This window comes from Zea mays, chromosome 1 (assembly GCF_902167145.1).
Source record: "Zea mays cultivar B73 chromosome 1, Zm-B73-REFERENCE-NAM-5.0, whole genome shotgun sequence".
NCBI classification, from domain to species: Eukaryota; Viridiplantae; Streptophyta; class Magnoliopsida; order Poales; family Poaceae; genus Zea; species Zea mays.
In genome coordinates, this window is record NC_050096.1 from 291,602,599 (window position 1) to 291,615,184 (window position 12,586).

Below are 12,586 nucleotides of genomic sequence, written 5' to 3' on the forward strand. Positions count from 1 at the left end.
AACGCGTCCGGCGTGCATACGTGAGCCGAGCCAAAGGCGGGGTTCGAGCGGGTTGACGTTGCAGCGAACGGCGGCCGACGACGGTGGCCGAGGCGAGCGCACCATGGAGGCAACTAGGAGTAGCGACAACCACAGCGAGCCGGAAAATTGACGGCGAGCAAGGAGAGAGCTCGGTCGGCGAGGTTGGCCGGTGGCGCTGGGGACTGTGCGGGAGGATGCGCGCGCAGGGACGCTAGCTAGGCGCGCATATCAGAAGCGAACAGGACCAAGCGCGCAGGGCACGGCGGCCATGGGAGCTCCGGCTGGGCGCTCAGCACGCAGCAGACGGAGGGCAGAGCGTGTAGGGGAGAGAAGGACCCGCGCCATTGGAGATGCGCAGGAGGCTGAGCGTCAGGAGCAGGCGCGCGCCATGGGAGGTGGCAGGGCCGAGCAGCCAAGCGCCATGGGGAAGACCGTGAGCTAGCAGAGGAGAAGCAGCAGGATCCAGAGGCCGCTGCCGGTGCCATCGCCAGTGTTAGCATCCAAACAACACAACAACACTCACATAGGATTAAGACGGAGCACACGCTTGATTATGGTGGTGTGGAAAGTACGGTCCGATTCGGAAGACGATCACCTCGGATCGCCGCCGCCGCCTGAGTTCTTACAGCCAAAAAAACACCCTCTCCCTGTCTACGAACAACCCATATATAGTGGAGCCACGATACATAGTCATAGGTCTAATTCACCCACTCAAGGCCTGTGCACCTCCTCTTGTTGGGCCTTGTGGTCCGCAGGCCGCGCCTGAGCTGCTGGAACAGCGTCGCCCTCGCCTCCTGCTGGTGATTCTCCCGCGCCCCCTTGAGTAGCTTTACCCATGCCATCCTGAATACCAGCGTCGTTCACATCTCCTCCTCCTTCAGAGACAGCTTGTCCCCAAGCTGGCGCCCTTGGAAATTGCTCCTTGATCCAGTGCTCATCTTCCCAGATGGCCAGAGATGGCGGCCAACTAGTCCAACGTACCAGCAGTTGAGGTACCTCCTTGCCTGCCCTTCGTTGCAGTCGTGAGTCCATAACCTCTTCAGGGATCTGGTAGTCTGGAGTCAGAGCTGGTAAAACCGAGCTGGAAATAACATTTGCAGGAACAAATGACTTCAATTGAGATACGTGAAAGACAGGGTGCACATTGCTTCCTTCAGGTAAAGCGACTTCATACGCTACCGGGTTAACCTTCCTGACCATGCTTAAGGGGCCAAAGAATTTAAACGCCAGTTTGTGGTTCACTCTCTCGGCTGCTGATGACTGGCAGTATGGCTGGAGCTTCACATACACTCGATCACCCACACTGAAGGACCGTTCCATCCTTCCTTTGCCAGCCTGGCGTTTCATCCGAACTTGAGCTCTCTGCAAATGCATCTGTACCTGTTGTAACATCTGTTGTCGGGTATGCAACAGGTCCTGCAACTCAGGGCTAGAGCAGTGGTCAGGAGAAGTGATCTCAGCAACATTATCCAGTGGACAAGCAACCAATTCAGAATTATACAATTCATCACTCCGTCTCTTCATAAAGACATGATTTCCACAATGACTAGGTGTTGTATCAACGCCATACACACAAGGTGTCAAAACAGCAAGTTCCTTGTTTTGTTTTAATATGTCCAGGTAGAATATAAACCTTGTATTTTTGCTTCCAGATTTAACAAATAAATATCTCTTGCTTTCGGAAGCTTGAAGGCCTGGCCGAAGTATACTCTCCGTTGTAATGTAAATGAGGTGGTCGTCACCAGCCCACTCAATGTCAGAAGTAATTCCCTTAAGTAGCAGCACCTTGAATTCAGAATAAAACATGGTTTCTCCAGACTCCCAGTTACAGTTTGGAACTATATTCTCACTCCACATGATACCTCCATCATCAACCCGAGCCCGAACCTGTATTGGTTTGTCCATCAGTTCCACTTGGTGCAAGCTATCTTTCAGGTGACTGCTAATAGAATTGGTTGATCTATCAGAATTCACCAGAGTTAGGACCTGCTGTCCTTGGGCTGAAGCCCAGAATCTGATTGCCATGTTACTCTCACTGTCTTTGACAGCGGCAACTTCTATGGCTGAGACATTTTCTTCAGTGCTGTCTTTGGTAGGTTCCATATCATCTGAATTAGTATTGTCATCCTCAACTGCCACGGCCATAGCCCACATCTCCTCCCCAATATGCTTTAACCTGGAATCAACGCTTCTCTTTGGAGGTAAACCTTGGGGCTTGTGGAACAGATGTTCAAATTTTCTAATCAAATCAATGATCACCTTGGGCACTTCAGACATCTTGTCATCAGTTACAACCTGAAGTTCCAATAATTGGTTGACTGCGTCCCTTCTCAGCAAGGCCTCCAACTGTAAGTTGTTGATGCTGGAACAATACTGAATTTGTGACAACCCTCTCGGTATATAAATCCTCTTGCTGTGATCGTTAAATTCCATCCACTTCTGGGCCCAATGCACTGACATGGGATTGTGATCCTCTAACCAATCTATTCCAAAGATCAAATTGTACCCTCCAAGTGACAGCATCTGAAAATTTGTATAGAAAGTTACCCCTCCACACATCCACCTGCAACTTGGCACTATACAGTTATTCCACATCTCGCCCCCATATGCAACTCGGACTTGGACAGATTTGGCCAATGTCCGCACCCCAGGCATGTTCTTCATCACGTAGCTATTCATGAAGCTGACTGGACTTCGAGAATCAACCAGGACTAATACTTGTTGGCAATGAATGGAAACCCATAACCAAATGGTCTTGTTTCCTTTACTGCCACTCACAGCAACCATTGGGATAGCCAACAGACTCTCATCTCCCTGCCTGTCAGTTAAATCAGTAAACTCTTCGATGCATTCTCTAGGTTCACCTGCCAGTTCCTTGACCCAAACCTCCTCTCCCAGGTGCAGAGGAACACAGTTAGAGCATTTATATGTTTGACTCCAACATTCCCAACACTTAAAACACAACCCCTTGGTACGTCGATAGGCCTTCAAGGCCGTGAGTTTGTTCTCCTCAACTCTGGCCTGATTTCTAGCCATGCTTCGACGGTCTTCAGTCATATTACCCATCCCTCCTGATACAGGCAGCAACAAAGGACTGGGCGCTGTTCCTGGTTTCTGAGGAAGCCTTGTACCCCCTCCAGGCCCCACACTTTGTGAATCTCGGCGTTCAAACTGATTCACCATATCCTCCTGTGACATAGTGAGAGAACAAGTAGTATCCAAGTGGGGAAAATGTTGAACAATATCTGCTGACTTAATCTCATCCTTAAAGCCATCTACAAATCTATGACTCCACCGCTTTGGATTTGATCCAACAAAAATAGGGGAACTCATACTAGGCACCATAACTCTTGATGTCTGAGACCAATTTCCCATCGACGCTCTACTGGTCGCCCCGGAACCAAATTGTGGCGAAAACGAGTTGTGGGTGGGCACCATACCTCCGACCGGAGGAGGTGTCCGGACTGAATCCGTTCTGGCACCCGGCCTCCAGTAAGGATCAACGGTGCGGTAGCATATTTGCTCATGCTTCGTCTCAGACAGAATCGCTTCCTGGTGGGTGGAAGCCGACACACCATCCACTCCCAGTGACTCGTTGGTCGGGAGGATCACCGCCTTCTTTAGAATCGCTTGATCAACCTTGCTCTGTATCGCCTTCACCGCCTCCACGACTTTAGAGACGTTCGCCTCCTCTTCCGAGCGCCACTTCTGCAGATCGCCTTGTTCAGACAATACACTTTTCACCGAGGACTCCATGTTCTCGATCGTCGCCTGCATCGTGTCCATCATCCGCCACTTCTCTTGATTTCCCTCTTCAATCCTCGCCAACAACTGCGCCACTTGCTCTTCGTTCCATTGCGGCGCCATGGCCCCAGCGTTCACTTGAAATCTGGTAAGGTGGTCGTGCGGTGGTGGATCCCGCTTGCCTCTGATACCAAATGTTAGCATCCAAACAACACAACAACACTCACATAGGATTAAGACGGAGCACACGCTTGATTATGGTGGTGTGGAAAGTACGGTCCGATTCGGAAGACGATCACCTCGGATCGCCGCCGCCGCCTGAGTTCTTACAGCCAAAAAAACACCCTCTCCCTGTCTACGAACAACCCATATATAGTGGAGCCACGATACATAGTCATAGGTCTAATTCACCCACTCAAGGCCTGTGCACCTCCTCTTGTTGGGCCTTGTGGTCCGCAGGCCGCGCCTGAGCTGCTGGAACAGCGTCGCCCTCGCCTCCTGCTGGTGATTCTCCCGCGCCCCCTTGAGTAGCTTTACCCATGCCATCCTGAATACCAGCGTCGTTCACAGCCAGCAAGGGGCGGAGATGGAGGAGCGGGTGGGTGAGGCCGAGCGGAGGACGAGCTTGTGGGAGTAGAGCAGAGATGCGCGGCTGGAGAAGAAAACGGTGGAGTCCGGCTCCCTGGGTGCTGCTGCCGCGCATATAAAAAGAACAGGGATGGCGGCGACCGGCGACAAACATCTGAGGAAAAGCGGTCGGGCGGCAGGATCTTCTTCTCCAAGCACGGGCGGCGCTGGAATATCTCACGGAGGTGAGCGCGGCAGCCTGGCCGGAGGAGCCGAGCAGAACTTGAACGCCATGGCCAGAGGCTAGCGCATGTATGCGTGATGGAAAATATCTCAGGCAGCAGAGCCGTACAGGAGAAGACCGACAGGATTGAGAAGGATGCGTCAACAGATAAGAATGAGGAGTGACGTGGGGATAGGAAACTAGAGGGCGGTGGGATAAATGAGAAAAGGAATTTCACATTTCCTTTAACAAAAGTGTATAGATAAACAAGGATTTTAAGATTAGAGTTTAAAAGGGACAATAAATGGTTGGATCAAAACAATATCGGTCACAATATTTAGACATGATTTGATTTGTTAAATACTCCCAAAATCAGATAAATCTTTACCAACAATTTATATCTGAAGGTTTAGATTTGGGCGAGAAACATACGGACCGAATTAAACGGATTTCGGCCTTGGTATTTTAATTTACGACTGATTTCGTTGAAGTTAACCGATTAGAAATTATTTGAGTCCGGCTTCGCGATTTTAATTTGCTCTGCATGATTCGACCGAAATCAGCCGAAACCAGAGCCGCTAATGTATACGCGATTTTTGTCGTCGAAACAGCGTGCTGAAGAATTAATTGGATTATAACCTCACGCACGATTTTCTCAGACAACACGCGATACAAATTATTTTGCCCCGACATTTTAGTTGTCGAGCCCAAATTAATTTGTTCGGGATAAAAATTCGTCCAAGTGGTTCGGACTTCCGAATTCACATTCGCGCGAGCGATGAATTTTAAATAATCACCGGACGCACCAATTTTCAGAACGACGATGTCCCGAACATCACGAAAATTTTGGAAGAGCCCGAACAGATGAAAGTAAAAATGACGTCGCACTCACGACAGACGAAACAGATTAAAACAGAGAGACTGTTATTTAGTTCCGTCTAATTTTTACGATCCTCACCAGTGATCGATCATTTGATCTGACGTCAACGATCACATGCTGAGAGGAACGATTTACTTAATCAGCTGGCGCATCGTTCTGTTCGGACAGCGCGGGCTCCGAACTGTTCATAAAAATCAGAAGTTTTCTGATTTTCGTATTCACTTACGTGCGTGATCCGAACAGTTCAAAATTCACCAGCAAACCAAGATTCGATAATCCAAAAATTTCTCAAACCCCTTTTAATTACGTAGATTATCGAAATAAAAATGGCACCAAACTTGAACCTTCACGAGATAATTAAAATTTAGTGTCCATTTTATTCATCGCTATCACGTGTTAAGGTCCGCACTTGAGGTCGAGCAGACGATAAACACTTGGGGTGTTACAATCCTCCCCCCTTAAAAGAATCTCGTCCTGAGATTCAGAACGAAAGACTTTTAAGAGCAGAGAATAATGTAACTCCTTGTCCATATCAGCGATAACCACAAAACAGCTCCAAGCAAAGGCAAGTGTCTCAGGATATTGTTGCTTTAGTGGACATAGCATGTATCGCCTTAGGCTAATTTAGATATGTCCACCAATAGAGACGATGTCTGCCAGAGGAACACAGAAGGTTCCATGTGTACAGTTTGCCTTTTCTGATGACACTGTACTATCTGAGTCTGTTGAGCGAGCGGAAAATACTCCATTTTACCCAAACAGAATCAGATGCACCATCTTGGGTAAAACACATAGAAAGAGGTTTACCAACAAGTGGTTACGGTAAGCTCATAGCACACGTGACAAGTGCGGATGTCAAACAACAACTACAGTTGACCCGTGGCTAACCAGAAAATCCAAGTCCAAGAGAAATGATAAAGACTCGTAAAATATCAACGAAGAGATCCGTTGATGTTGGCTTTGCAACCAATCCATTGTATCAAGCACTAGGCATGGCTCGACATGATCACACACGCTGGAAAAGCACGCGTGAGGCGGTCGAGGCGTGACTAGAGCGATGATTAGGTTGTTACTGGGCAACTTAATCTCGATTCTTGAAAGTACTTCCTTAAGAGGGGTTGTACATTATTGAGTTTAGACAACTCAATAAAACAATCTCTAAACTCAACCTTTGTTCATGGGGCAGTTACAAGTTAGTAAAACCAACTTGTTAAATTACTTTTGACATTGGGTAAGTCCTCTCAGTACCATCGGTAAGCCAAGGGTTGAGAGTTCACCCTTACTAACAAGAGATTATGTATTTGGGTAAAAATCCATTTGGTTAGGTTGTTCATCCGCGTCTTTATGTGAGATGAACCATCCACTTGGTTAGGGAATACTTGGATTAATAGGAGAGCGAAGGAACAAACTCCTGCATTTCAGCAGCAGGGGAAACCCAATCTCCATTCAAAGAGCTAATCAGTTGTCTCTTAACACTAAAAAGCTCCAAGGCTTCACCTTTACACAAAGGATGTAAAGGGAAGGTGTATGTGTGAAGTCACCATCAAAGTCAAGGAAAAGAGACCACACATGAAGTAGGTATACCCTTTTGATCTAACCACGATGGCAGATGTTGCTTGATCACTTCACAAACAACATAGAAATTGTTTCAAGGAAAGGTCGACGGAAGATAACGTATTGATATAATCTCATAATGGATTATGACTACTAACTATGATACTAGCGTGTGCCGAGCAGCACAACCGTGTGTGCGCACACACCGAAGGTCCACGGTTTCATCGCAGTATCATCAATTTTAGTCATAACGCCAATATCAGACGTAATCAATAAGAAATCTCACACGACACAAATAGACTGGTCAAGGATGACAATTTACAAAGAGTTACTCCACCTGTAAGAAGGGTTACAAGTAGAGAGTCAAAGAGATTATGGCCCAAGGAAATGAACAAGGCGTGGCCATAAACTAAACTTGATGAAAGGAGTACGATGGAAGACTGTTAATTCAGCCAAAACATATTTCTATGCTTACCGTAGGGATTATAAGGTCAAGGATTAAGTTGGTATGCCTTTGATAGATGTGGGGAAACCAAAGGCATCAAATTTTAAGAAAATGGTCGGACAAGTCTTTCCTAGGTTAGGTTGATAAGGCGACAAGATGATCAACAAGGAGAGGCCGAATACAATAGGGACCTCAACCTGCATCAACTGAACAAGGGAATGGTTCTAGAAAGAGGCATGCCTTGAGATTCTTGTTTTAAGCTTAGGTACATTTTATGTCCAATAAGGAAATTGTCTACGCATTTATTTGTATGGGCTTTGTCATGGAGTAATAATGGACAATTCAAATTTGGGCATGGTTCACTAAATAAGAATATGGCCTGGTTTTGGGTTTAGGTAAACAAGTCACTAACCTTCTATCGACACATCAAGTATAAGAGCAAGCACATATATGGCACCTAAATAGATTACCTAAAGAATGGAGGACACCTATTTCATCGAGGTTCATAATACAATATTACACCACATTATCTACAATCAATGGTTACTGGAATAAAGATAAGAGAAGCATCTTGGGTGTATAGGTGACAAACATGATGCAACAATCAGGATGCGTGCTCGTCTTACACGTCCTCACTGATTTTGCCAACCAAATGTGGCAATAGCGTTCTATATCAGTGGCATACTTACGACTCTCACGGTATTTTACTAGTCGTCACTACACATACGTTTTCGAGGTTAGTGTACCTACAGAAAAAATCCATCACAGCCCAATTCCCAATGATGCAGTTCACACATGACAGTTTATCACAGTTTATACTCCATATATTGCTATATGGAGGCCAGCTCATCATTAAGCGCCGAGCCACGCAAAGGCGCCGTTGCCACACTTTAACCATAGGGCAACTCATTATGGTAACTCACCTTCTTACCTGAGCGTAGGTGCGTCGTTACAAGTACATCACATTTTTCAGTATTCCCATGTCTGTATACCCATATACATCCATGGGGTACTGAATTCCCGGAAAATTAAATACTCCACATCGCAGTCTTCATATATACATATGTAGAACATGTATATAATCGGACGCCACTTTTAAACACTCCCCTAGACCGACGATTGTTCGGTCATGCTCTCACATCTCACCTTACCTTGAGCGTCGATCCATTCAAAACTGAATGGCCTAAAAAATAACAATACACATGTATGCAATACCCACCCGGTTGTGGGTTATGGTTTTCAACTAAGCCACCTGATAGTCCTTACTTTAGGGCTTAATAGAGGATGTCGCTAGCATTATAGTTTTTCAAAACTGTTTTTCAAAGCCAAACAATATGTTTAGTTGAAAATAGGTATTTCGAAACCAAAACTTTTGTTTTGAAAATATGTATGTGACCGTATATACTTAATCCAGCTCCGATACCAGCCTATGGCAGAACCTCCAAGTTATTGGGCCCACATGCACCTGTCCTTGTCCCAAAGACCTCAGACAACCATGCATGTGCACCAGATAACTCAACAGGATCTGTCCGATTGCCCCAAGGACATCGGATAAACCACTTCCAACCAGAACCGCGGGATTAAGTAACACAAATCACACACACCAACATTTTTGCAGCGGAAATACTATTACCAAATTTTACAAGTTACAAAAATTTTATATTATTTTATCGGAGTGGTTACAAAAGTATAAGTTTGAAATATATGCTAGCTTAAATGACCATCCTCAATAAGAAGTATAGAAGGATTACTTAGACTTATAAGAAGGCCGAGCCCACCGGCACTTAACACCATCACATCATCACAAGGTTAGGACCTGAAAAACAACAGGGAATAAAACCCTGAGTACGGAATTACTCAGCAAGACTTACCCGACTAAAGAAAAGACTCTCAAGGGTATGTTGGTTTAAGGGAGTCAAGGTAAGGCTTCTCAATAATCAAAGACTCTGTTTTGCAGAAATGCTTACTAAAGTGGATCCTTAAAAATCTAGTTTTATTGGTCATGTTAAGTAAACTTACTTATCTCTAGAGTTCTCTCTAACCTAGTTCAAACACTTATCCTGAACTAGCCAAGTTCTTAATTCATCCTTCATCTTCACTGGATTGCTACGTGTAGGGCAGTGACCAAGTCTTCATAACCGCGAAGGTACGGCGATCCGAATCGATTATACTCAGCTGAGGATCTCCGATCACATGACATATGTAGCACTTAACCCTTGCATATGTCAACCCGCCACCGAGGTTCTTAAGACCAGATCAGGTTCACGCAAACCGAGAGCACAGATACACCACCGTCCAGCCTCTTGCCACGGAGGGTACACGCTACTCTCGCCATCGCTCCATGCCCATTTCGTGTTATCTTAATCTGGCCTTAGTCTGCCCGAGGCAAGGCTTACCCATGATGAGGCATGTGACCAGTTAAAGGGTCCTCGATCATCAAGCCTACATCGACAAGGTCCTTAATCGACTCAGACGGAGACACTACACCAAGACTCTCTTCTCGTGCAAGTCACCCGCCCGGTCTCAGCTTAATCTTTTCAACCCAAAAACTTGGTACCTGGCAGAGGTACATCTTTTCCGATGTTGAATCCATCAAGGCCTTTGACAGATTCACCATCAAGTTTTATTTTCGAAAACATCCCACCCACTTTTGCCACATCATATTTTGTAAAAACAAAACATTTTGTTTTTCTAAAGCAAGGCTAAGCATCAAAAATCTTTTGTAAAACGGTGATCAAGGAAGGTAATGCAGGAATTGTTTTAGCAATCAACTCCTATCACCTAATGCATCAAGCAAGTGAAAAAGGTTTTTAAAACACAAGGAGGTGGCAAATGCACCGGGGCTTGCCTGAGTAACACTAGGTTAGTGTTGTTAAGTGGCGACCACTTGGCGATCATCTTCATGTTGGTCCATCAGCTTTATCCTGCGGATTAGCTCGCACTTGGGGTCGACTTGGCTTGTCTTCCGCATCGCGCGATTAATTAACGTTCCTGAATGAAATGCATTATGCACATGAATGCATATCGACTGAAATATTACAAACCTAAATAATGCTACGCGATAGCGAATAAAACACCTAGCAGCGAGGCGTTAAACTATCTTATACAGAAACACTAGTTATCAGCGTACGACAGCGTAATAATTGTGCTTCTCTAGATTAACTAAAACTAACACAAACATCATGAAACACAAACTATACACATTTAATACAGCTAGCCTATACACAACTTATCAGCTAATTGTTTAACTTCTAAACTTATCACTCATTTTATAGATTATACTACATCGCTCATAAAGAACTAATTTAATTTTATTTCTCTCCCCACATATTTTACATATCAACAATTAATTAAATATTTCTTTATTGTAAATATACATACATCTATAGAAGTGATTAAAATATTTTATCATCACACACGCCTACCAAAATTCTACTCGATCCACTAATTCAGCTAATTGACCGGAATAGCGAAATAACTCGCTATAACGGAATCTGGCTCGATAATCGCAAAAACCGCGGAGTCGACGAGAATTTCGTGACTCACGCAATTTATCGAGCACCTTATGAACATCGCACTAGCACATTTATTTATTCATCGATTGAACTATTCTGAACAATTCATCAGCTTACCGTTCTAAATCTGACGCGTTATCCGCGAACACGGCAAGGATTCTGATTCAGGATTCTGATTCAGCTCCTGTGTCGAGCACTTTGGGGAATATCATGCTGCCGCTTCGTCTTTCTCCACTTATTGGAATTTCTTGCTGACGTACGGAACAACGACGACGTTCAGCTGAACACCCGCGAGCTTTGTATACTGGCTTCGTTTTCTTCATCCGCACACATAAATTGCATCGACGAACGACGAGATCAGAAAGTCTCGGTGTTGGGGAAAAATACTAGGAACGGCGGGTGATTGGAGCTGGCAGATAACGATGGTGCTGTAGCGAAGCGAATAAGGTGAGACGACGGCGTGGTCTGCCGTGAGGGAACGCCAGTACACCACACGACAGATGGCGGGAGTCAATTGACGAGATCCGAATGCTGTGCGATATGCATCAGGGACAAGCGCGCGATAGCGACCATAGCCGTCGAGTCTAACGATATAGGACCTAACGGCGAACGCGTCCGGCGTGCATACGGTGAGCCGAGCCAAAGGCGGGGTTCGAGCGGGTTGACGTTGCTGCGAACGGCGACCGACGACGGTGGCCGAGGCGAGCGCACCATGGAGGCGACTGGGAGCAGTGACAACCACAGCGAGCCGGGAAATTGACGGCGAGCAAGGAGAGAGCTCGGCCGGCGAGGTTGGCCGGTGGCGCTGGGGACTCTGCGGGAGGATGCGCGCGCAGGGACGCTAGCTAGGCGCGCATATCAGAAGCGAACAGGACCAAGCGCGCAGGGCACGGCGGCCATGGGAGCTCCGGCTGGGAGCTCAGCACGCAGCAGATGGAGGGCAGAGCGTGTAGGGAAGAGAAGGACCCGCGCCATTGGAGATGCGCAGGAGGCCGAGCGCCAGGAGCAGGCGCACGCCATGGGAGGTGGCAGGGCCGAGCAGCCAAGCGCCATGGGGAAGACCGTGAGCTAGCAGAGGAGAAGCAGCAGGATCCAGAGGCCGCTGCCGGTGCCATCGCCAGCAAGGGGCGGAGATGGAGGAGCGGGTGGGTGAGGCCGAGCGGAGGACGAGCTTGTGGGAGTAGAGCAGAGATGCGCGGCTGGAGAAGAAAACGGTGGAGTCCGGCTCCCTGGGTGCTGCTGCCGCGCATATAAAAAGAACAGGGACGGCGGCGACAAACATCTGAGGAAAAGCGGTCGGGCATCAGGATCTTCTTCTCCAAGCACGGGCGGCGCTGGAATATCTCACGGAGGTGAGCGCGGCAGCCTGGCCGGAGGAGCCGAGCAGAACTTGAACGCCATGGCCAGAGGCTAGCGCATGTATGCGTGATGGAAAATATCTCAGGCAGCAGAGCCGTACAGGAGAAGACCGACAGGATTGAGAAGGATGCGTCAACAGATAAGAATGAGGAGTGACGTGGGGATAGGAAACTAGAGGGCGGTGGGATAAATGAGAAAAGGAATTTCACATTTCCTTTAACAAAAGTGTATAGATAAACAAGGATTTTAAGATTAGAGTTTAAAAGGGGCAATAAATA

At 46.8% G+C, this 12,586-nt stretch overlaps 1 protein-coding gene across 1 annotated transcript; it reads right to left on the minus strand.

Annotated features, from left to right (window-relative positions):
- Nucleotides 1-545: 545 nt before the first annotated feature.
- LOC103644130 (uncharacterized) lies at nt 546-4,804 on the minus strand. Its single transcript, XM_008667327.4, has one exon. It carries the CDS (start codon nt 3,967-3,969, stop codon nt 733-735), a length of 3,237 nt encoding a protein of 1,078 aa, XP_008665549.1. The 5' UTR covers nt 3,970-4,804; the 3' UTR covers nt 546-732.
- Between the last annotated feature and the right edge of the window lie 7,782 nt (nt 4,805-12,586).

What these genes read in the sequence shown, in the direction of transcription:
- LOC103644130 (XM_008667327.4), bottom strand. Translation starts at nt 3,969, where the DNA reads ATGCTAACATTTGGTATCAGAGGCAAGCGGGATCCACCACCGCACGAC.